At 40.5% G+C, this 26745-nt stretch overlaps 1 protein-coding gene across 1 annotated transcript in view; it reads left to right on the top strand.

Moving 5' to 3' along the window:
• RPAP2 (RNA polymerase II associated protein 2) overlaps positions 1 to 23786 on the top strand; it is an 88906-nt gene extending 65120 nt beyond the window's left edge. The window contains exon 12 of the mRNA XM_089668940.1: positions 23562 to 23786. Coding sequence (XP_089525066.1) covers positions 23562 to 23721 — 160 coding nt within the window. The 3' untranslated portion in view covers positions 23722 to 23786. The remainder of the gene's footprint in view (positions 1 to 23561) is intronic.
• Positions 23787 to 26745: the final 2959 nt, after the last annotated feature.

Consider the following 26745-nt stretch of genomic DNA (forward strand, 5'->3'; position numbering starts at 1 on the left):
CACTAGAGAATGGTAGCCCCTGGGTTATCATAATTTATGCAGTTTATGAAAATTAAGATGTTTCAGATTGATGTGATATTTTTCTGTACACAGTCCAGCATTTGTAAGGAGCAATACTTCCATCACTTGTTAAAGAATAATACTGGCCATTAATGAGTATTTTTTATCATTCAGACTGCAGGCTGAATGAAAAAAAAAACCTGATTCCTTCAACCACACAAATGTGGTGGATGGAAGAATCCCTGCATTCTGTTTCAACCATTTTTTTTATTGATTTTTCAAAAACCATAATGGAAAAGATACAAAATCAATGTATATTGTCATTGAATTCATCCATCACAACCCAAAAATATAGAAGAAAAGCACCCCAGAGTTACTACGGGTAAGCTTCACAAAGTGTATGCCTGGCATCAAATAATAGGATGAGTATATATAACTGCCTCCCATAACATTAAACCTATCAGTGATGCAATGGTCAACATACAACATACAAAAAGCAAATGATAGACATGAAACATGCTAACGGACCATTCTATTCAAAGAGCGGGACATGGCACTGTCAGAATACACCAGTTAAAGGCTGTAGCCACCAATCGACAAAGTTTTCCAACTTGTCTGTTTGACAAAGGTTGATCTAATGATTTTACTTCTTTTGAACAGGGATGGCCACACACTGCTTGAAATTCGGCCTGTCCCTGCAGCCAAATTTCGCTCAGTCTATGTATGTTTCTAATAGAGCAGCTCTTTTTATACCCTATTCTTGGGGACATACATTTGTAACTACTTTTTTTAAAGGTACATTTTTATTGATTTTATAAAGTTTTTATAAAAGTTTCATGGGTTTTTTTTTTTTTTTTTTTAAATAAAAAATGTGAGTGAGCAAGAGTCAGCCAATACATCGCTGCCGTACAGAGCAAAATGACATGTTTTCAAATTTCCTGCAGTATACAATATATACTTCAGTGCATCAAGGCACACTTGGAGAGTCAAGCCAATCCCAGTAGCTCGTAGCTGCATAGCGTGACATATAAAAGGTATACCATTTTAGTCTGATGGGATTGTAGTTTGTGTGTTTTACCCAGGGAGACCAAACCTTTTCAAAGTTCTTAGGGCAGCGACGAGCCTCATATGTTAGCTTATACATCTTGCTAGCGATAAGTCTAAGTCAATGGGTTAATGTGGGAGCAGTGTGTGATTTGCACTGAACAAGTACAGTTATTTTAGCATAGTAAAACAACAGACAAAGGAGTTTCATGCAACTGGGGAAGTTATCATCTAGGTATCCCATTAGGCACTGGGAAGGGTTGCATATGTTGGACAGTTGGAGTACAGAGCTAATAAAGCTTGTAACATGTAATTACTTTACATCTGTGACAACAGTAATGGGCATCCGTAAAGCCACTGTCCCTCCTGGCCTGTGCAGAGTGTATTATACAGCTCCAGCCAGTCTTTCTCCACTGACCACGCCTCCTGATGTGTCAGGGGAGAGTGGTCAGTGGTGAAGCACTGGCTGAGGCCGTATAACACACAGTACAATGGGCGGGAGGGAGAGTGGCTTTCTGGATGCCCTTTACTGTTATCACAGAAGTAAAGTAGTTACATATTGTCGCTAGTTGAGACTACTAAATCACCGGCACCCCTACATCTGAGGACAAAGGGAAGAGAGGACATACAGTCAGGTCCATAAATATTGGGACATCTACACAATTCTAACATTTTTGGCTCTATACACCACCACAATGGATTTGAAATGAAACAAACAAGATGTGCTTTAACTGCAGACTGTCAGATTTAATTTGAGGGTATTTACATCCAAATCAGGTGAACGGTGTAGGAATTACAACAGTTTGCATAAGTGCCTCCCACTTGTTAAGGCACCAAAAGTAATGGGACAGAATAATAATCATAAATCAAACTTTCACTTTTTAATACTTGGTTGCAAATCCTTTGCAGTCAATTACAGCCTGAAGTCTGGAATGCATAGACATCACCAGACGCTGGGTTTCATCCCTGGGGATGCTCTGCCAGGCCTCTACTGCAACTGTCTTCAGTTCCCAATATTTATGGACCTGACTGTACTCCTGCTTGGAGCAGCATTACAAAGTTCTACTTTACTTCTGCCTTTTCTTTTCCTGTGCTTAAAGAACTGTTATCACAAGCCCAAGTCAGTGTAAATAAAATACTGCTTTGTTCACTTTCAGTTTAATATTAGTCTGTTTTCTATAGTATAGCTGGCTTCATAATTATTGACATGGGCTGAAAATAAGAGGCTTCAGGGATTCTTTTGGATGTGCATTGGATTTGGGGTGGGCAAGGTTTAAAGTAAACCTGGGAAATTCATGCAGATCTTAAAAGAGAAATGCAAAAATGAAAATCACATGTGAATATGGTCAGTAGATAAAGCAATATAGGCATCTGAAGTTCTATTCTAGTCTGTTTTCAGGTTTTCCCTTTTCCACTCCCAAGTCTTGATCCTCACTACTAGTCAGTAACACTACCCATCACCGTAAAGAAACAATTAGGAGGCTAAGAAAATGGGAAGAATGGGGGCAAGCTGATCTTTTACAAGAAATGATTTGCATATAACTTCGGCTGGCGTGTCTGTGGACCATCTGGTTAGTAATAAATGCTCAGTTTGGAATGGCCAGGTTTGTGACAGGTTTATTTTAACTTAAATTATGCAGAGGCAGCCTTCTATCAGTTTATCTGATTCTCCTGTAAATAAGCAGCTGCAAGCCATATAAAAATCATACTTTGACTTCTGGCATATTAAATCAAAGAGGTAGCTGCCCTGTACGTTGTACTAACAGGGCTTGGTCTCACAGGTGAGCAGAGCTTTTTAGTAAATAAGGCCTACAGATACCTCATCTTTTTTGCAGGCATGGATGTTTTCACACACAGATTTGTCAATCTACATTAGTGCTCATTCACATTTGCAGCCAGGGGTAAGTAAGAGCCGGTGGAGCTGAAGTTTTACTGCTGCCTTAACCCAACACAGAAACAGCAGGGGTTTGTACACATACCACGGCAACAACGCTACACTTCACAGCCGTGGAAAAAAATTATACTCCATGGTCCATTCAAGTGAATTTTTTTAAACCTTTTTTTTTTTTTAAAACAGGCACTGAGGAGATCACATTTTGCCTTCCAGCTGCCTGTCAGCCACCTTCCAATATGTGATCCACCACATTTGTTCTCAGATGGGTGGCAAGGACTTCTGTGAGCCCTTAGTCTTCCGTTCTTATACACACAAAACAGCACAACTTGGGGGTGCCACAGTCCCACACACATCAGTATAGAACCCTGAGAGCACCATGTTGACGTTTGTGAAGGGTGCCAATTCACTGGGCTTAAAACCAATCAAATTTGCATGATCAACTTTAGCCAAATTCAGACCGCAACAGTTTGCTGTCTCCTGATCAGACCTTTGTAAGCTGATGTGTAGATAGAGGTCGATATAGTTTATTTTAAATACACAGATTATCTCTGTGCCTGGCAGCTGTTGTCTTTTACTGGGAAAATACAAATGGAAGCCATCGGTAAGCAGGTGCAAGTAATCTGTAATGCCATTCATGATAAGACAAGCGTGCAATGAGCGGTAGTCAAGTCAGTGTAATTTTAGGGAAGCTGCTTGGTGAACAGAATTTCTCATACAGCTCAGGATAAAATCTTTCTTTCTTTTATTTGACAAATCGGTTACATTTTGTAAACTTTTCATTTCCTCTTCCCAACCCCTCACCTCCGTCTTCTAGCTGTTCATGGCATGAGCAGGGTCTTCCTTTCATTCACTCCAGATTTGACAGTGGGGATGCATGTGAGTGCCTTTCTGTGCGGCATTCTTCTGTAAGTCCAGGTCATTGACAGCCTGGGTTTACAGGGAGTTGGCAGACACTAGGGGGTTTATTTACTAAAGCTGGAGAGTGCAAAATCAGACTCCCTTCTGCATAGAAACCAATCAGCTTCCAGGTTTCATTGCCAAAGCTTCATTGAACAAGCTGAGGTTAGAAGCTGATTGGTTTCTATGCAGAAGGGAGTCTGATTTTGGACTCTCCAGCTTTAGTAAATAAACCCCTAGGTGTCATTCAGGCTGAAAGAGGAGCAATGACCAGCAGCAGACAGCAATGCAAAGGGCAGCACTGGAGCATGGAAAGGGTGAGTATTTTAATGAAAGGGGACATTTAAAAATAATGTAAACATCAATTCAGCTATGATCTTGAGAAGATGGTCAGGGTGCTGAAAGTTCGATCTCTGGGAAACCTGCAAAACCCGTTATGGGAAGCGAATCTTGTCATTTCCTTCTGGCCTTCTTCATTGCCAATTTCCAAGCTTTTGTTTAAAAAAAAATGCACACTGTTTTTGTTTTTTTTATGTTTTGTTTTGTTTACTGTGCCTTAAAAAAAATTATAATGTGTGGGATCCACCACAAAATCCATAGCACACCCTTATCAAGTAATGCAGCCTGATTGGTCACTTCTAATCCATGCCAAGCAACATGCCCTCAACATGGGAACAAAGTACCCTGCAAACCCCTTCCCTCCCCTTCTTCCTGGGAGAGCACCTTGCCACTGTGTTTATGCCAACAAGGGCCTCATCCCTACATTCTTGACCTGGTGAATGTGGGGTCCATAGGGGGAAGCTTGTCAGATACTGGAGGCCCCTTTAAAAAAATAAGAGGACCCCCAAATATTCATTAAGGTGTACATGGTACTACTTGTTACTCATTTAGGGAAAAAAAAAAGTCTTCTCCCCCCCCCCCCAAGCATCTTGTCCCTATGTTAAGGGCCTCTTCCCCAAAACCCTAGGCTGTGGTTGTGGGGGTCTGCGGGGGTGACTTATCAGACTCTGGAAGCCCCCAGATCCCGTCCACTCCGTCCACCCCCATGTGAATGAGTATGGGATACATAGTACCCCATACTCATTCACCAAAAAAATGTGAATAAACACACAACAAAACAAGTCCTTTATTTAAAAAAAAAATTGTCCCCTGACATAGATCCAACATTAATCACAGTGAACACCGCCAATCAGAAATAAAAAAGCTCTGCTCCCAGCACTGGCTCCTGCCATCTGAGCCCTCTGCTATCTGAAATGACTTGGGGGCAGGGCCACCCAGTGACACCACCGGGTGCCCCTGCCCCCTTGTGATGTCACCGACTCTGCATTCCCCGGTCGGTGACACAAGGAAACGGGGCCACCCCGTAATGTCATCGGGTGGCCCCGCCACTTAGCAATTTAAGAACTGTCAGACAGCAGGAGCCAACGTCAGGAGCAGAGCTCTTGTCTTTCCCAGGTCGTCGGCGGCGGTCATCGTGATGTTGAATCTACTTTGGGGGACAATTTTATTTTAAATAAAGGACTTGTCAAAAATTGTTTTTATCCACATTTTACACTTTTTGGTGAATGAGTAGGGATACCCCTATGTACCCTATACTCATTCACATGGGGGGGGCTGGGATCTGGGGGACCCCTTGTCTCCCCCCCACCCTTTCCTGACCTGTCAGGCTGCATGCTCGAATAAGGGTCTGTATGAATTTGGGGGGGACCCCACGCTGTTTTTCTTTTTTTTTTTTTCAGTTCTGGTGTAGGGTTCCCCTTAAAATCTATACCAGACCTAAAGGGCCTGGTATTGATAGGGGGGACCCCCCACGCATTTAAAAAAATTAATTACCGACATTCTTTACATTCAACTGTCAGTGGGCAAACCACTGACAGCTGATGAGTCATCGGTTGTTAAGGACGCGGCAGCTGGCTTCCCAGCCCTCTCCTTAGCAACCAGCTATTCTTTACACACAATTCTAATTCCATTCGATCTGAAAATTATGATTTCATTAGACATTCAATAAATGAACAAAATTTAATGAAAAAAATGATATTTTCCAATTGGTCAAAAAATAAAAAAGGTGTGTCGGATCCAAATCACATCAATATAGATGATGATGCAACTTGGAGGCGACTTCCATTAAAGTCTATGGGCACAAGTCAGATACAGGTTGCCTTGAAGTAGTGCAGGAACCTTTTCTAAAGTTGGAGTGACTTCAGTAGTGCTAATTAAGACAGCACTCATTGACTAACATGGGATTTCACAAGTCATGCAAGTTGGGGTCTCACAAGTTGGATCCCAAGTCACAGCAATGTGAATTGAGCCTTTACCAGACTTTAGAAGAGATGAACTTAAAAAGAGTTTTCTCTTAAGAGTACAGTACTGGACACAGGCTGGATATTTGTATAGCAGGGATTATAGACTGCTATTTTTCAGATGATTGGTCACTGACTTGACTCTTGTTTTTGCTAGTGTTCTGTAGGTGATAAAACCTATTCCAGGACCAGGAATTGTAGCTCAGGCAAATATTCACTCTACTATTCTGCATCTCTGATTCTATTGTAGCTCTATCTAGGCACACAAGTGGCCTATCTGACCAGGGGAGATTTCTCTACAGCTATTTCAGAGTTTCTTGGACCACTGAAGACCTTAATTTAGCTGTCACTGTCCAGAGCCCAACATCACTAGGCTTCTCCACCTAAACCCTCTCTAGCTGAATAGGAAGTAGAACGATGTCTCTTGGAAAAAGTGAAAATGAAAAACTTTGTGAATGATCTCAAGGCAGTTGAGACCACAGTCACCAAACAAACCATTGGTAACACAATACGCCGCCATGGATTTAAATCCTGAAGTGCCCGCTGGATCCCCCTCTTTAAGAAGGCACATGTACAGGCCTGTCTGAAGTTTGCCAGTGAACATCTAAATGATTCAGAGAATGATTGGGAGAAAGTGCTGTGGTCAGATGAGACCAAAATTGAGCTCTGGCATTAACTTGACTCATGGTGTTTGGAGGAAGAAAAATGTTGACTATGACCCGAAGAACACCATCCCTACAGTCAAGCATGGAGGTGGAAACATTATGCTTTGGGGCTGTTTCTCTTTTAAAGGTACAGGCCGACTTTGCTGCATTGAAGGGCCAATGGACGGGGCCATGTATTATAAAATCTTGAATGAGAACCTTCTTCCCTCAGCCAGAACACCGAAGCCACGACAATGACTCAAAATATACTGCCAAAAGAACAAAGGAGTGGCTCAAGAAGAAGCACATTAAGGTCATGGAGTGGCCTAGCCATTCTCCAGACCCTAATCCTGTAGTAAATTTATGGAAGGAGCTGAAACTTCAATTTGCCAAGCAACAGCCAAGAAACCTTAAGTATTTAGAAAGAGATGCGTGCAAACCTGGTAACCAACTACAAGAAACCTCTTACCTCTGTGTTTGCCAACAAGGGTTTCTCCACCAAGTACTAAGTCATGTTTTGTTTGTGGATCAAATACTTATGTTACTCACTAAACTGCAACTCCGTTTATAACATTTGCATCATGTGGGGGTTTTTTTCTGGATTTTTGGTTGATATTCTGTCTCTATCATTTAAAGTACACCTATGATAAAAATTATAGACCCTTAATTTCTTTGTAATTAGGCAAACTTACAATATCTGTAGGGGATCAAATAATTATCTTCCCCGATGTATAGAAGATGTTCCTTCATTCAAGGATTCTGAAGACAGAAAATTTTGAGACCCTTTTAAAGGCTCTTTTCACTCACAGGTCCAGCCTTGCAACCAGCTACTGCTACAATCTCTATCAAGCCACAGCTAACTGGACTAGGGCAATGAATTTTCAACAGGATCCTTTCTTTCAGGACTAAACTCTAGAGGAACACTGATAAACACTGTCTTCCTCCTTACTTTTTTGTGCTGATGCCCTAGATCATGTCATAACAAATTTCAAGAATGGCTCACATTAATGTACATATGCACAGAATCTTCTTATGGCTAAAAGACGGCACTCTACCCCTTTATCATTTTCTTTTCTCAAACCAACCCAAATCTTCCCAAGGACAGTCAGATTTACAAACTACCCTCAACCATATCTTGTCTCAGGGAGTGGTTGCTCACTCAGGGCATTCAGGTTACTGGGCACCTGGCCGACATTATTCTGAAGGATTCATTTACCTCACAACTGTCTGCAAACATCCAAAGGACTATACTGATTCTTCAGACTTGTGGTTGTGTAATCTACTTCCAAAAGTCTGCCCTCCAGCCTTCCCTGCATCTGGAATTTCTATGCCTCATCCTAGACACGACCCAGGCAAGGGTTTTCCGTGAAACACGTTTTTCTCTAAGGTCTCATACTCAGACCTTAAGATTAAAAAGTCAGCCCTCTGTGGGATTCTCCATAAGAGTTCTAGACCTCATGGTTGCCTATTTAAAAGCTGTTCCTTTTGCTCAGTTGCACACAAGGCCCTTCCAAAATGATATTCTGTTGTCCTGGAGCAAACATTGTCCATCTCTCGACTTCCCCATGCTTTTCTTCATCCAAGCAAGGAACTCCTTAGCTTGGTGGATTCAGCATTAGAAATGGCAAAGTCCTTTATCCCTCAGGTGGTAAGAACAGATGCCAGCCTCACAGACTGGAGTGATATGTTCGAGCCTCTCACAGATCAAGCAACCTGGTCACCCAGTGAATCGAAGCTCCCCATCAACATCTTGGCACTCAGAGCAATAAAATTGGCTCTGCACCACTAGAATCACCTCCAAGGACATCCAAGCAGGGTGCAATCAGATGTGGTAGTGGACTATAGCAAACATCAGGGAGGAACCAGGAGTGAGGTAGCCTTGAAGGAAGAAAGTCTGGTTATCTCCAAGACAGAAAAGCACTAGCCAGCAATCTCTTGATGGTCACATTCCAGAAGTCGACAATTGGAAGGCAGATTTCCTCAGCCATCATTGTCTAAAGCAAGGCACCATTTGTCCCTCCATCCGAACATCTTCAATCGCTGCCAGAAATGGGGGACCCCAGATGGGGACATCCTGGCCTTCAAGTTCAACAACAAATTGCCCATGCTTGTGATCAGGACCAATGATTCCCTAGCACTGGCATCTGATGCTCTGATAATCCCATGGGCTCAGAGCAGGTTAATATATGCCTTCCATCTAATGTAGATTCTTCTTCGCCAGCTCTGCAAGATAAAGAGAAGGAAACAGTGATTTTCATTGCACAAAACTGGCCCAAAGAAACCTAGCACAGAGACATACTCAAACTGGAGAGGACTCCAAGCCTCTTGCAAACAGGCCAGACCAGCTGTCCCACAGCCCCCTGTACCATCCTGCTTTTCAGTCACTGGCTTTAACAGCATGGCTGTTGAAGCTCGGGTCTTGAAGGACACTGGTATACCTGATTCTCACTGTGTCATTCCTACATTGCTCAAGACTAGAAAAGCCACTTTAAGAAAGATCTACTACTACACTTAGTGATTCTTTTTCATCCAGCTAGAGCACAGACATCTCAACTCAAGAGACTGCTTGGTACCTTGTATTCTGGCTTTTCTGCAGTCAGGACTTGACCAGAAGCATTCCTAAGGGACTGGTTTTGACCTTGTCCATCTTATTCCAAAAGCTCTTGACTTCTCTCTCTCTCTTTCTCTTAGAAACCTTTGTTCAAGGTGTTTCTTTTACCAGACCCCAATTGCAACACCTTGTGCGTCCTTGGGATCTCATTCTGGTGCTCTCTGCCTTGCAGGAACCACTCTTTTAACCCTTCAGGGAAATCCCCTTGGGTGATCTCTCCTGCAAAGCTGCCTTTTGATGGCTATCATGTGTATCAGATGCATTTCAGAGTTATCAACCCTCTCTAGTAAGAAACCCTTCTTAATCTTTCAAAGGCACATAGTAGTCTTATATCAAAAACCCTCCTTTTTTTCCTAAGGAGGTGTTAACCTCCCACCTTAATGAAGACATTGTCCTATGTTCCTTGTGCTCCCAAGGAAATTGCTTTCCATTGTTTAAACACAGTCACGGCTGTCAGAGTCTATATAAAAAGGTACAGCCTCTACACACAAAAAAAAACACTTTTTGTGCTGCCAATAGGGTGCCAGGTGGATAAGACTGCTCATTGCCAGAGCCTATGCTCAAAAAGGTATGGCACCTCTTTGTACCCTTATGTGCTCAATCCACCAGATTTCTAGGCATTCCACCATCGGGTTTCTGTTGGTCAGTTTTGTAAGGCCACCACCTGGTCTTCATTTCCCACATTCTCCAAGTTCCGCTAGGTGGATGTCTGGGCTTTTGAGCTGCAGGGGGTTTTTTAGCGGCACTCTGAGTGGGGTCTTTGACCTTTTTTTGTTTTGCTAAGTCCATTGGTATGATTCTTTGACTGCTTGCCACCAACCCTTCTGACTCTTTGCTTGAGGATATCACAGGATATATACTTTACTATTAGGATTAAAGGAATTTTGACACAAGCCACCTTCATCTCTGTTCCTGCATTGTTTGATAACATTATTTTTATTAGGTCTTCCAGATTAGGGGTGGGGTTACAGGGGTATTCCCAAATGGGATGTGTCCAATAGCTTTGCCAATGTCCAATCACCTGAAGGTATCATCCTATAACCCAGAGTCTATGAATATCCAGCCTGCATCCTCTACTTTGTGGAAGGGGTGCAGGCTGCAATTTGTGTTTTGGAACTCTTGGATGCCAGTGGGCCTTGTTTCAGCCTTTTATATTACAATATAGTACATCTGAGGACAACATAACATACTCATAAGTCAACCATTCCTCCATTCAGCTAAAAATGTGTCATACTGTATACTGTCAATATTTTCAGTAAATTTGTTTAATTATGCAGTTTCAGTTTGTGCCTTTGAAGCTTTGACATGTTATAAGTGTCTGAAGTTAACAATTGTCTAACTCAGAATGGAGAAGTGGGACATATTTGTTAATTTCCTTAAAACTGGGATATTACATTAATCAGTAAAACAAATATTCCATGCTTAACCTGTTAGCGAACACATGTCAATACCACTATGATAAGGTTTAAATCATTTTATTAAATATTGATGTGATATAATGGAAAGACTGCTTTCCAGAGATTAATTTGATACATCCTTGTAATAATTTCATAATTCAGTAAGTAACTGGATGTATACAAAAACATGTATTAATCTCAAATGCCATGATTCTAGATTTATAACATTATTATACTTTGCTTTCAATAGCTCATTCATTCCATACTATAATATGATGCATTTCCTCTAAGTACCAGTTATCAGAAGCTCCTAGCCTATGTTCAGAAAACTGAGTGGTTTGAAAAAAGGCCAGTTGTGTACTTTTCTACTGATTTATCCAAGATTAACTATTGCTGTGTATTGTTCTTAAAGTTCTCTGTTGATAAGTTCACCATTTGGAACTTGTTACATATTCCACCCGTATTTCGGGTGGAACATATAACATGTTCCAGCTCCTGCCACCAGTTCTTCCTCACTGTGATAGCTGTCGAAGGATCTTTTCCTTGCACGCACTGAAAGAGCGCAGCTGTTTGGGGCTCTCCCACACAGCCGTGTCATTCATTCACAATTTCCTGTGAATGAATAGACTAAAAGTACTGTCTGCCATTGTGGCTGATGTCTTGTAGTTCCCAATGAACTACAAGGGTGCTGGTGAGTGCTCTCGTATTAGATACGGTCAGACCGCTATCTTTTGAGTTTTTAGGAGCCTGGCATTGTGATGCTCTGTAGGCTCCTAAGAAAAAAAATACGTACATTTGTAAAAAATTTTACCTGCAAAAAAAAGTGTTTAGTTTTTGTTTTTTTTAAAAGGTGAATTTAGCTTTTAAAGCAAACTTGTGCTTTGCCTATAGGGGGCCTGGGATTCACTCATTTTTCTCCCACTTGACAGTAATGTTGATTATCAATTAGCCACTCAGGCACCAAGCAGTGTCCAAATTAAAAGGTATGCGCTAATAACAAATTTATACAAAAGTGTATGTCATCATCCAAAAAACATTAGTGTTTTAAATAAATTATAGTGTCCAAACATACATTAGTGTCCAAAAAAATATATATATCTTCAGTGACTTGAACCAATTGTGAGAAATCCACCACCAAAGGAGATTAAATAAACTCACCAGAGCTAATGGCTGGTCAGATTATAAACCAGCAACAGCGTTTGTGCTCTGGGAGCAATGAACCCGATGTCCAAATAGATATGGTGATGTTTCAGATACTTCCAGATAATAATCACAGCCAAACAACTTTGCAGCCCAAGCTCTTATGATGAACTTCTCCACTCTTTCTCATACCTCCATGAGAGCATGCAGTACACTCAGGGACAAAAAAGAGAACATAATGGTGCAATACGTTTTTTTCATTTATCTCTTTAATAAAAAAGGTATAAGGAAACTCACAAACAAGGTGTCCAACAGACACCAGCTTCAATCGCAAAAAAGGGTTGAGATACAGTTAACGCTCACCGCAGATCTCTCCCATAAAGCACAGACCAGCAAGGCTCTCTAACGTCCACATCAAATAGGCCACGCCCAACCGGTTTCGTCACACCGACGTCATCAAGGGGCGGTTGGCCTTGCTGGTCTGTGCTGTATGGGAGAGATCTGCGGTGAGCGTTAACTGTATCTCAACCCTTTTTTGCGATTGAAGCTGGTGTCTGTTGGACACCTTGTTTGCGAGTTTCCTTATACCTTTTTTATTAAAGAGATAAATGAAAAAAACGTATTGCACCATTATGTTCTCTTTTTTGTCCCTGAGTGTACTGCATGCTCTCATGGAGGTATGAGAAAGAGTGGAGAAGTTCATCATAAGAGCTTGGGCTGCAAAGTTGTTTGGCTGTGATTATTATCTGGAAGTATCTGAAACATCACCATATCTATTTGGACATCGGGTTCATTGCTCCCAGAGCACAAACGCTGTTGCTGGTTTATAATCTGACCAGCCATTAGCTCTGGTGAGTTTATTTAATCTCCTTTGGTGGTGGATTTCTCACAATTGGTTCAAGTCACTGAAGATATATTTTTTTTTTTGGACACTAATTTATGTTTGGACACTATAATTTATTTAAAACACTAATGTTTTTTGGATGATGACATACACTTTTGTATAAATTTGTTATTAGCGCATACCTTTTAATTTGGATTATTGTTGCCAAAATTTATTTTGGGTGGGATATGCTACTGACACTTTGGTGTTTTTTGTAAGTGGCGCTTTTTTCTTTTTTATTTGGTACCAAGCAGTGTCGTGTGGTTTGGAAGAGAGTTCTCAGACCTATGTAAGTTCAGAGTCTCGACTTGGAGATTACACAGATGTTCTCTTTGCTCCTGGTGCCTGAACAAGCAGTGGAGGAATGAAGGAAAGGTAAATTAGGCTGCAGTCCTGTGCTGTAAATTGTATTCATAGGTCACCATATTTCAGTACTCTCGGACAGTTTGCTTTATTGTTGTTCCCTTTCTGCACAGAATCTGAAGTTTTGTGAGATTTTAGACATGGAGGTATCAAAGGAGCAAGAGCAGGGGAGGAGAGAGATTGCCGCTATTACACACCACATGACCAAAATACCAGGAAGATTGCAAAATAAGAGCTGCGTTATCAGTTCAGCATTGCTGAAGTGAGTCATAGGACAGAGTGGGCAAGACCGGTTTCTACATTACAAACATAACACAAGGAATGATTTTACACATTTCACTTTCTTCACAGTGCTGAATGGGCAAAATAGATTATAGCGTTAGAATGATTTATTTTCATGCAACATTTGTTTTCTAACAGTGAATGTTCTAAACTGACAGGCTAATTGTAATGATAGGCAGAAGAAGAGGAGGGCAACAGGTCAAGAGGAGTAAATTCAGTGAAAAACTGTAAAAAAGGAAGACTTACTCCTGACCTGGCGCCCTCCCTTTCTTCTGCTTGTCTTCGAGGGATTCCCCACATCATTGACGAGGAGCTACCTGTCCCTCCCGAGGCGGATGCCTTTTGATCCATCTCTTCTTCCATCATCAGCCTCTGGACGCACCACCTGTGTTCACACTGCCACCACTCCAGTCACATAGGATCCTCACCATCCCCGACGAGGCTTGCTGGCTCCCATCCAGGTGCCCTGTTTCCTTGGTCTGCCTCCTCCTCCCATTGCCTATCCTATGGACCATTCCACCCAGTGACTCTTCTCCATAATTTTCTGTGTTCTAAGTCAGTTCCCATTTTTCCTTCCACTACACCCTATATCCCCATCCCATTTTCTGTCGTGTGAGTTCTGAATTTTTGTTCATTATCTAATGATCATTGCTTGTACCACTAGTTGTAAGGATAGGCCTTTACTTGTGACAGAGAATTACTGTTCAAAGTGCTTCTGAAACTTATGTGCAAATAGTGACTTTGTGGTAGTCACTGTTGACATAGCCACAACGTCCCTCAGCTGTCAGTGCTGAGGCCTGATAATAGGTAATTGAGGTATTGGGCATAGCACTGAGGAATGCATGACTATTCTTCAGGTTGTGGACTGTGCACAGGCACTGTTCTATAATGATTTTCCCTGATATCTTATAAGAAGTGCTGTCAGCCTCCACTTCTTTTAGTGAAGTGTTGATTTGTCCCAACATTAACTTGTAGACAACTTATTGACATCTGAATTATTGAGCTGATGCTTTGCTCACTTATTTATTACCACTGCTTTGGTACTTTTTTGTACCAGTGGTAACTACAAGTCACAACAATATGTTAACCTTAACCTGATCAATCCCAAAAAGTAACCATCTGAGCTACTGAGTAAGTACTTTTTTGGACCAATACTTTGATGCTAATTTCTAACAGTGTTAACTACAAATCATGGTCAAGTCAGGATCATGATGTCAGTGTTCTGTAGGTTTCTTGACAGGCAGATTCCTAGGGAAAGACAGCTTAACCAGTGGAGTCTTCTTTTTACTTTATTTTGAACAGTAGACCTCTGTGAGATAGCAGTAGCACTACTTATGCCTGTAGAGTATAAACACATATATGCTTCTATAATACATATACACAAGGCTGAAGGGTTCATTCACAAAGTTTTAACACAAGGGTAAGCGGGTTTATTTTAGACATGTAGCTGTAATTTTTAATCTCAGCTGAAAATAACTGTCACATTGTGGAAAATAACAATCCTTATCCTGCTGTGCAAGCTTTGCAAATTGATGTTCTGTGTTTAAAAATGCTGATCAGGGATCACACTGGGGGGGGGGGGGACGGTATATATGGCCTGCTAATACTTGTATATGGGGGATTGCTCACGTCACTGTCAGTCGACCAGAATTTATCATGTTTGGAATAGTGTATGGGAACTAAAGCTGGCCATGTCTTGATTATTGAATTTTGTCTGCACACAGTTATGCATTGTGATTCAGGGATAGACCTGGTACTGCAGGTTACAGATTAAGATGTGAAGTGAATAGGTGATATTTTTGTGTAAAATGATTGTGGAATAACCTGACCATTTTGAAATTAATGACCTATTCTTGCACATGGTCAGATCTACATGCTCTTTGTACTAAATTTGGGACAACTTTAAAGTTCACTGATACTGTTTGTTCACCTGCGATTGACACTACAACAGTTTCATGGACAGAAATCATTGTAAATCACAGATGGTGAACTTTACGTTTAAACAATATAAGGCTTAGGGGATTTGTCCTGTCTACGACTCCAAATCTTTTTGTAACCTGAAGGTGTTAACTGTGAAAATATGAATCTAGTCATCCTGAGCAGATGTGCAAACTAACTGCCATGTTTTTCGTGTCAAAGCAGTTTAACTTCCTACACTGAGGCAAGTCTGCATCTGCCATATGCTACATCTTCTCTCTGATGTGTGAGCTGTGCTGGTGGGGACCAAATACTGTGATTTACCCTGAAAAACACATATTTAGTTCAGAGAGTTGTTTAGTTTTTGTGCTGGCACTGGATACTTAAAGTGAATGATGGCAATTTTTGTATTCATTTTGGATACAGAGGGGCAGTGTTTCCTAAACTATGGGTCTTGACCCAAAATGAGTTTTGGACATGTTTGTGTTGGGTCACCACATGACTGTGTATTAAGCATAGCCTAGTTTGATAAATCACAAAATCATTGGCAGATGATATAGCACCTTTTAGGCAGCACAGTGGCTGGGCAGCACAGTGGCTAAATGGTTAGCACTTCCGCCTGGCAGTATTAGGGTCGTTGGTTCGAATCCCAGCCACGGCACCTCCTGCCTGGAGTTTGCATGTTCTCCCTGTGCCTACGTGGGTTTCCTCCGGGTACTCTGGTTTCCTCCCACACTCAAAAGACATGCTGGTATGTCAATTGGCTCCTGTCTAAATTGGCCATAGTATGTGTATTAATCAATGTGAGTTAGGGACCTTAGATTGTACGCCCCCTGAGGGTTAGGGACTGATGTGAATGTACAATATATATGTAAAGCACTGCGTAAATTGACGGCGCTATATAAGTACCTGGAATAAATAAAAATAAATAAATTTTACACAGACAAGGTTGTTGAGTCAAAAGACCCCAGAGTGAGTAAAAATTTTTTTACATAATTTACAGTATTTCTGAAATGTTAAAGAGTGGTCATATTGGACATTGTCTTTTGTAATTTGTATTTGTATGGATTTGCTGACTTTTTGGTAATTATCTCTCTTTGCATCCAACTACGGCAAAAAAGTAGAGAAGTAACTCGTAGAAGCCAATCACAAATAATTTTTTGATTTAGTTCTGTGGTGATCTAATCCGGTAACTAGGGGTGTCTGCTGTATACTAGGGATGACGTTTGGTGTCTGCCCTGCCATGGGTTCACGTTGAATCCTGTGGATTTGAGATTCATGGTCCTGGTGAATTTATGTGCAGATTTGCTCAGAGATTTGTTTTTTTTTTTTTTTTCTTTTACATAACGCACTGTATATCCTTCAAACGATGGCCAACAAGCTTACAATGAAAGGGCTTTTAGTTTAGTAAGCCCCTTCACTTTAAAAGGAGGGGGGGCACAGAACAGTCATAGTGTCAGTGAATTGGAAGCTGTTGTAGGAAAAAGTTAAGGAAATCTGACAAACTGCATAGGGAGCAATTAAGGTCCGTTAGGAAACTGTACAGTTCCTACTTGTTTTCTTTCAGTGACTGTTGTATTTTATTGATATTTCATCGTATAATATAAAGGTTTCCAGTAAGCAGTGAAATTAGTTTTGCTAAATAATTGTCCGTTTATTGAGAAATTTATGTAACAATTCTTTTAGCTGTTTTTCCTTCCGTTTTCCAGAGATTAGCAATTTTATTTTTTTGTGGTTGTTGCACAGATCAAGGCTGGAGAGTCTAGGCTGGTAGGGTCAGAAGGGTTTGCAATCTCTTGTATGATCAGTAATGGTGTGTTGTGATGTGGCACTGCTTATGTGTGCTCCACTCTTTAGTACTGATATCCTTGTCTCCCAGTGCACAGACATAACCACACTGTGATCTTACCCTCTCAGCACTTCCTCTGTAGCTTTCCTGATCCCTTTCTTATAGCTGAAATGCTCTATTCCCATCCAACGGTAACATTAAATGGCTTTACCTATAGCTCCCTTGTCTTGCAAAGTGTTATTTTTCTTTGACTTTTCCGTACTAGTGCACATGTGTAAATGAGTGATACTTCGGTCAGATTCTGTTGTGATAAGTGTAACAGTAGTAGTTATGTAATAGGAAGCACAGTGTTTGAAGTCAATAATGAAAGCAAGGAGCTTACTTTCTGAATATTTAATGCAGCCATCTGAAACATTGCATCGTTAATCAGATCAGGTTTCATAAAGAGGAACTCTGGTCTAACCAACCTTTGCTACAGTTTCTAATTTATATTTAACGTAATACAATTTGATTTAGTTTCCAAAGCTGGAAACTAACATCCCCCCAAAAATATGCTGCAATTCTCTGACTCTGTTTTTTAGGTAACATTGGGAAACCATGGTAATGTGATTGTATGTGCGCACATTTTTCACTATTGTGTTATCATGATGGACACATGAAGCACATTTTCCCAAAGGACTCTTTTTAGAGTTATTTTCCAGTTCTTTATTTGAGGTTTTATACAAGTTAGAGCATTGGGAACAGGTTTAAAATCGAGAAGAGGAAGCTCGGAATACAATTCGAAATCTGTATGAAATGAAGAAGACATAGCATGCTAGATGATGACACTGAGAAGATGATACTGGTGGTTCTACATTAGTTTGTAAATGTAAATAGTGTGTCAGGACCCTAAATGTAAAGATTTTCCTCCTGCAGAGGGGACAACAGATTTCAGAGTATTTGTAGTGCCAAATACATTGAATACATCTAACTTTAGAGATTTTTTTTCACTTGCTGAAGAAAGCTGCCTGGAAGATTTTTTCGGGTTGTGCCAGGAGGGTATGCATACAGATTAGGGAGTGATGAAGAGAGCCCTGGCCATCACACATTTAGGAGAATTTAAAGAGGTGCTAATAACTGTTTTCTAGTGGTAGTTCCCTTAAAAATTAACTGCGCCTAATCGGAAAAGCATTTGTGTGGTTCTTACTACCACCACTTTTTTTTATTTAAATTCTTTATTTAAACTCACAAGTTGCTTAAAAGATACAGACAATCCTATACCTTAATAAACAGTGAAGCCAAAAGGTCTGAGTACAATTCAAAAATGTACAAGCTAATTAACCAATAAGACTTAGCCAGTAAAAAAGTTATTTATATATATATATATCTACTGAAGCTACTTTGAAAGAAGAAAATAGGAACTACCAGATTTGAAAAGAATATATGTGGTAGCAGATAATGTATGTCGGTAGTGGGGGTGCAATTGCAGAGCCCCACCGTTTAGATTTTTCTGTTTTAATAGGGCCTAAGGGGGGTGAGGGTAGAGGTAGAAAGAATGGGTATTCGAAAGAAATAGGAAAAAAAAAAACCTTAATGCAGTGGTGTATACCACTATATTGTTGCCTATATATCTTCAAGTTCATGAAATAGGTCTGATATCTCAGAGGTGAAGTGGGTCCTCTGGAGCTACATTTTTCAAAAAAAGACTTCCTGTCTTCTTAAGGCAGTGAGTTCCTCTGTACGCATTATGCCATTTACTGTTCTAATCCAATGGCATACAGTAGGAGGAAAATGGGCTTTCCAAAGTGCTGGTATACAGACCCTAGCCTCGTTGAGGAGGTGTTTCACCAAGGAGTGCCTGTATTTATTTAAGCTTGAAAAGAGGGCTAAAGTGTAGCAAGCAGGCTGTTGGATCCTGAGCAAGGGAGGGGTCTGTAAGGTAATTTATCAAAGCAAAAACTTCCCGCCAGTAAGGGTGGATTTGGGGGCAGGTCCACAAAATATGGTAAAGCAGTCACTTGTCTCCACCACAACACCAACTAGTGGGGATGACTGCAGGAAACATACTACCATCACTTTCAGAATTTATCTGTACACCAGCAAAAAAATTCTTAAAGAATTACCTAAACAGAGAACTGGTGGTAATAAAGACCAACTCTGATCTGGCATACACAGGTATGCCAGTACTCATGTATGTGACTGCTTCCAACACAGTGCTGTATCCCCTGCCATATTTAGCTCTCGGCCAGGAGTTTCCCAGGCGAAAGCTAAATGTAAGCAGAAAGGCCAGGGATGCCAATATTTAGGAAATGATTTGTCACTGGATAAGCAGAGCCTGATGGGGAACTGAAAGACTTGTTTTAGTGACAGTGTACAGTAGTGGATGGCTTTGAAAACTGCTGTTGGACTGAACAGTGGCTATGAATCGTCCCACTCCCATGTGTTGTGAGATCAAAAGTGGAGCAGAGGAACTAGTTGATCAGTTCTCCACCAGGCTCCACCCAACCCTACTATTGGCCAAGCACTTGTAAGTGTGACAGGCTTAGTGGCCGGGGAGGGAAAGTGAGAATGAGTGCACAGTGGACGGAGTGTCCAGTGTAGACAATCCTTCCCCAGGGCAGACACAGACAAATTCATGGTCCTGTCTATGACATGGGGGGTATTGAAAGAAGGTTTGCTCCAGAGAAAGCCACTGCTTGAGATAGCCTTGGCTCCACCAGTTAGTTTGTCGTACCAGATGGCAAGTGACATGAAATATTGTAATGTCAGGTACAGCTAGTTCTCTGTATTTCTTGGAGAGCGACAGAAGGTCTTGACGTGGTCTGGGTCTCCTATGTGCCCATGGAACAGAGCTTTTGATGTCCTAAATCTGACTTTGTGGTTATACAGGTTATTTTTTAATTCTTGGATGTATGACAGCAAAAGCTACGGGGACTCCATAAATTCTATTTTTTCCCCCAAAGTTCTTTTTTATTGTACTGTTGTATGTTGCAGTCAATTTTGGGTACAGTGTTTAGCATACCTCTTTATAACATGTTTCATTGTGGTGTTTTAAGAGAGAGCTCAAAACTGTCCTTGTCCTTTAGACAGAAACTTCTGAGATGATTATATAAAATACAGCATATCTCTCTGTTCTTGAAAGTTTAAATAAAGTTATTGAAATAAAAGACGTGTATCTAATAAAGTTCTGAAACCCAGGACACTTGAATATATAACTATACATCACTTCTTAGAGACACATTAACACATCACCGTACTGGACTAATAGTGAGGAGGTGAAACATCTTTAGGAAATGTTAGACTTCGCATTTCAGAGTGAAGTGAATTTTAGGGCTCCCTGTGTGTTCTTGAAGACACCATTGGATGTCTCCATCACCAATGGGAAGCGTACACATTGTTTTTTTTCAGTAGGAACGCCATTCCGGCACCTCCAGCACTGAATGTATGTTGATGGCAAGTGATTATGGGGTGTGCTGGAGTGTCTATTGATGCTACTGGGGGATCTATTTTTACTGGGGAGGACTATTGTTGTTAGGGGATAAATTGTTTCTGAGGGGGTCTTATGTTGCTGGGAGGTATCTTCTGTTGAGAGAGAAGTCTACTGATGCTGCCTGCTGGAAGATCTGTTGTTGCTGGGAGTCTATTGTCGCTGGGGTGGTATTTTGTTGTGGGGGGTCTGTAGTTGCGGGGGGGGGGGGTCTATTGTTGCTGTGGGTTTAATGTTTAATATTGCTGGGGATGATCTATTGTTGTTGGCTGCAGGGGTCTGTTTTACGGATTTTCTTGCTATTATTAACAAATTCCAAATAAATTACTTAGCACCACAAAATGATACTTAGTTCTATATTTTAAAACGGGTGGTACTGGGAGGTGGGTAGAGGTGGAACCAAGGGATGGTGGTCAGAGGTGGGTAAGGGGTGGAGAAAAAGGGGGCGTTCCTGCACCTATTCTCTGAGGGAAAAAAAAGCCCTGAGCGTGCGTATTTAATTTTTAAGAACTGAAATAACTTTAAAGGAAAAATGCATTTTTTAAATATATTAGATCCTGAATTTATTAGGGAAAATAAAATGTGCTAATATATCTTCTTTTCAGGGATCTTTTTGCTCAGCTACTTCACCTAAGTTAACTTCCAAACAAGCAGACAAACTGGGCTCTGTGCATTTAGTTATATTATCTTTATTTTAATAATCAATCATTATGAGAACAAGCAAAATGGCAGATTCTCTCTAACTTCAGTTGCATTGGATTACATTTGACAACATTTTGAGTATGGTGAAAAGTGTTTATACATACATATGTATATACAGTATATTTTAGATGCTAGTTTCATTTATATAACTCGGATAAATCAAGACATCGTTTGCATTATGGTAATTTTGTCTGAGATACCATGAATGTAATCTCACTCCAGAATAAAGTGCAGGATTGTGATTCTTCTCTGTGGTTATTGATTGACTGTATCCCTTGAGTTCCTCTTATTCATATTTCATGTGCCCAGCAGCTGCAGGTGAAGTTGATGAAATAATTATTGCAGATCTTGCTGGGATCTGTTTCAAGACAAGGAAGTTAAATCCTTGTCTTGAAACAGACTGAGGTCAGATTTGCTGTGCCACTGATGAGATTTTACGTTTATGAGATAAGATTTATGTTTTAGCTAATCTGTTAACAAATTATTAAATAGCTTTCAGGATAGGCAAGTGGTGCTGTGCAAGTAGAAGCAGGCATCTTAGATTGTTTGCTACAAAGCCTTAATTTTACATTGCTTATTGAGATTTTGTTACAGGATTACTTTATCGTGTTCATGGTTAAGGACATTAAGGTATAAGCATGCTTACCTGTTAAAAAAAAAAAAAAAAAAAAAAAAAAAAAAAAGGTATAGGCTTGTTCTTAAAAAGGAGTAAATGATACTTAAAAGCTCTCACATACTCTGTAGCTGCAGGTGCTGTGGAATAATTGATCCTCAAAGCTCACAATAGAGGCTGTTCTGAAGTCTGGTTGCAGAATTGCTGTCCATTGCTGAAAGGTTTTACAGCGCTTGCTATTTGTTCATATTACAAGCCTGGTCAAGTGCCAAGTCCCCACTGATAGAAGAAGCCAGGGATGATGAGCTGTGATTTCAGTGCATATGCTGTGAAGCCTCATGCACACAGTTTTGGAGAGGCTGAAAATATGCCCAGAGTAATATTTCAGGTGGTTTCCTGTTGCCAGGGAGCCACCAATGTTACGTACAACCTGCCATACAAGTAAATGGCTCAATGCATCAGTTTTTACCTGTGTCGTACACACATGCACAGGGTAGGCTCAAACAGGTCAGGCAGATTCCTTTATCTGACTTTTGGATGTGGAATCCAAACAAAGGATGTCCTTTTCATAGAAGGGTTTCCTATTTTTTTTCTGAGCTTACACGGTTAAAGTGGAGTTCTAGTCGCACTGTGTAAAGATAAAAATAAGCAGCTACAAAAACTGTAGCTGCTGACTTTTAAAAAACAGCCACTTACCTGTCCCACGTTCCTGCGGTGTCCTCCCCACAGCCCGTTTCACCAGTTGTCTGGTGTTCCAGGCGCCTGCATCTTCTGTGTGGGCACCCAGCTGTGACAGCTTGCGGCTTCACAGCCGTGTGCCCACTGTGCATGCAGGAGACGCTCTGCACTTCCTGAATGGCTCCGTAGTCTTCTGGGACCTGTCACGTGTCCCAAAAGACTACGAGGAGGGAGGGTAGGAGGACAACTTCCTCCTCCGATCACCTAGGTGATTGCAGCGGAAGTGGGAACGGGTACCTGTCAATTTCGGGTACCTGCTCCCCAAAGGTGCCAATCCTTAATGGGGAGCGGGGGACCAGTCTTTAAAGCGGAACTTCCCCTTCTGGGCGGAGCTCTGCTTTAAGTGGTCAGTTCAGTTGAAAATACTGCTTAGCAGTATTCTTCCTTAATTATTCATGAGTTTCTTAGTGATCTGACTGACAAACAAAACCATGGCACGCAATAGGCATTTGAGTATATCTCAAAGATTTTCAATAAGGTTGAGTTCAAGTCTCTATGAAGGAAACTCTGGTTCCTCCACACCAAGCTCATCGAACCATATTGTTTTGGACCTGACTTTTGGGCACAGTAACGTCCTTTAAACTGTCATCACAAGGTTGGAAGCACATAGTTATTTAATATTTCTCTGTATGCTGTAATATTAAGAAGAACCTTCATTGAAAACACCTGCACTCAGTAATTAGGAGTGGGTGTCGCATAATTGTTGCCATATACTGTAGTATGTGAGATTATCAGGTGTCCACAAACTTTTGTTCATTTAGTGTATATAGAAATACAAGTTTGGATGCAGGGGGCTCAAGCCTATTTTGTAGAAGGTGATGGTGGTGATTTGTGACTTGATGTATCAAATATTTTCTAAAGCTCTTTTTGCTGTCTTTTAGGTTACTACCCACAATGCCTTTGTACAAAGACTCCCAGAAAAAAACAGTGTACACGGAGTTTATTTCCAGACTCTTAGAAGAGCTGCACTTTCACAGCGAAGACCTTGATTTTCTGAAAAAGAACTTTGCCAGCAATACATTGTCCTCATCATCAGTTTAATCCTGCTTAAACAAGAATATAATTTTTTCAATTTTATGATATTATTAAAAAGTAGAAAAACATAACTTTTGTCTTTGATTTTATGAATTCACATCTATTCTCTAACTTTGGGGTCTCAAAACGTTTCAATGCAAGGGTCACATCATAGATTTTACATATATTTGTGTGCTGATAAAAAAATCAGTTTTATAAATTAATGAGGGAGTTACCCATCAGTCTTCAGGTTCTGTGATCTAAGGTTAAAGTATATGTGAATCCTCACCTTGCAAAACAACCCCTTCAGTTTGAAAAGAAATGAAAGGCAAAACATTTGTGTATACATATATAAAAAAAGTATAAATACCTTCTTTTTCACCTTTCTTTATACGTGATCACATATTCTCTGATCCCAGCTGCATAAGGATCCTGGAGAGCTGGGGTAAGAGAAGCAGCAGCATACTGCTCTTTCCTGTGAATGGCTGTGCAGGGGGGCATGTCAGCACATATCTGATCATTGGAGCAGAATAGGCTGAGTTCTCAGCACAGCCTGGAAACTGACCATGCTGTGCTCTCCTGCTTAGTGTGGTCAGTTTTTAATAGGAAAGCAGAGGAATTGGCAGGAACACCAGGTATTTTCACACAAAGGAAGCAATACAAAAAGAACAGGATACTTTTTTATAAACGTACATGGTACAGCAGGCACATATCAGAACTATGACATTTTGGGTTGACATACTAAGTGCAGATTTCACATATTCTTATCCTATTTACTTTAAAGTGTTACCTGTTACGAAAAAGTAATTTAATATAGAAATGCAAATGTACGAAAGGTATTCTCTTAACTGGAGAACTTTGTGCTAGGCATTCACCCAGTCGATTCCAGTCTATTTCAAAGGTCATTTGTGGGAGGTGGGATAATGCCAACTTATTGTTAGCAGATTTTTATGTGAGCCCATCAAGATCATTAAATATTGCCATTTGAAAATCATCCATACTTTTTACAAATTGTAAACCAAGAGAGTGATGCACTTGCAAGTGTGCTAGGCATAAAATTCAAATAGTGTTTTTCTGGGACCATAAAATACATACAACCCCCCCCCCCCCTCCCAAAACCAAAAAAGTTGGGATGCGGTATAATATCTACATAAAAACAGAATGCAATGTTTTGCAAATCTCATAAACCCATATTTTTTTCACAATGGAAAACATCAAAAGTTTAAACTGGGAAAATTTACCATTTTAAGAAAAGTTGGAATGGGGTAGTACTAACAAGGAAAAGCTGGCAGAACATTTTGCAACTAATTAGATTTTTTGGCAACAGGTCAATCACATGATTGGGTATAAAAAGAGCATCTTTTCAATATGTGATAAGCTGTGTCTAAAAATTATCAGACTATTTCAGAATAATGTTCCTCATGTAAAATTGCAAAAACTTTCAATACATCATAATCTACAGTACATAATATCACCAAAAGATTCTGACACCTTGGAGAAATCTCTGTGCACAAGGGACAAGGCCGAAATGCAATACTGAATGCCCAAAATCTTCGGGCTCTAATACAGCACTGCATTAAAAAGGGACATGATTCTGTGATGGACATGACTGCATGGGCTCAGGAATGCTTCCAAAAATGACTGTCTGTGAACACAGCTGTGCTATCCAAAAGTATAAGTTAAAGCTCTATTATTCAAAGAAGAACATAATCCACAAACATTCTTCTCTGGGCCAAAGCTCATTTAAAATGGTCTGTTGCAAAGTGGAAAACTGTTCTGTGGTCACACAAAATGAAATTTGACATTCTTTTTGGAAAACATGGGCACCGCATCCTTAAGACTAAAGAGGAGAGGGACCATCTGGTTTGTAATTGGTGCTCAGTTCAAAAGCCTGCATCTCTGATAGCATGAAGGTGCATTAGTGCATATAGAATGGGCAGCCTGCACATCTGGAAAGGCACCATCAATGCTGAAAGATATATCCAGGTTTTAGAGCAGCATATGCTCCCATACAGTTGATGTCTTTTTTCACAGCCTTGCATATTTCAGCAGGACAATGCTAAAGCACATACTGCATCTATACCAGACTTTCCACCAATTATAATATTTGGCGCATCTTGAAACGAAAAATACAACAAAGAAGATCCAGGAACTTTGAGCGGTTTACAGTGGCAAACATGGCCCTGTCAAACGTTTTGCTGCCATCAGTTTCAAAATTATTTTTTTTTTTTCCTTGAAATGGTACATTTCCTCAGTTTATACATGTTTTCTATTGTAAATAAAATGAGTGTATATTTGCAAAAAAAATGCATTATGATTTCATTTAAATTTTACACAGCTTCCCAACTTTGGAATTGGGGTTGTGCATTGTGCAATTTTCACCATGCACAACCTACATGTTCATCTGAGAAACATCTGTTCTATATGACAGTATTTATTGTATGAATATAAGCTTGATAAAATAGTGCCATTATTGTTACACTGATGTTTCTCTGGAAGACAGTCATTCTCCAAGGCTGCTGTGAAATAACAGCCTGCTGTTTCTGAACACAGGTTGTCCTGTATATTATCAGCTAGGCCAGTGGTTCTCAACCTTCCTAATGCCGTGACCCTTTAATACAGTTCCTCATGTTGTGGTGACCCCCAACCATAAAATTATTTACCCAGTAATTATAATTCATGAGTGTCGTTTTACCTCCAATACTGCTGCTTTCAACACAGTAGCTGCTTTCAACACAGCAGCTGCTTTCTACACAGTAGCTGCTCTTTACACTTCGGAAATTATGTGTTTTCTGATGGTCTTAGGCGACCCCTGTGAAAGGGTCGTTCGACCCCCAAAGGGGTCACGACCCACAGGTTGAGAACCACTGAGCTAGACCATGAAGGAGTAGATGTGTTTCACACTTTAAGTGCATAACACATCTTTACATGACCAATAGCTTTAGTTACCATTAATAAGTTTATGTAGGCCCAAGGAACTGAGTTAAACATGGAGAAAAGCTCAGATTCAATTTGCTCCAGCAAGGGGGAAAAACACTTCCTGATCCCGCA

This window comes from Staurois parvus, unplaced genomic scaffold (genome assembly GCF_062004578.1).
Source record: "Staurois parvus isolate SC_StPar_1 unplaced genomic scaffold, SC_StPar_1.0 ptg000066l, whole genome shotgun sequence".
Classification (NCBI taxonomy): Eukaryota; Metazoa; Chordata; class Amphibia; order Anura; family Ranidae; genus Staurois; species Staurois parvus.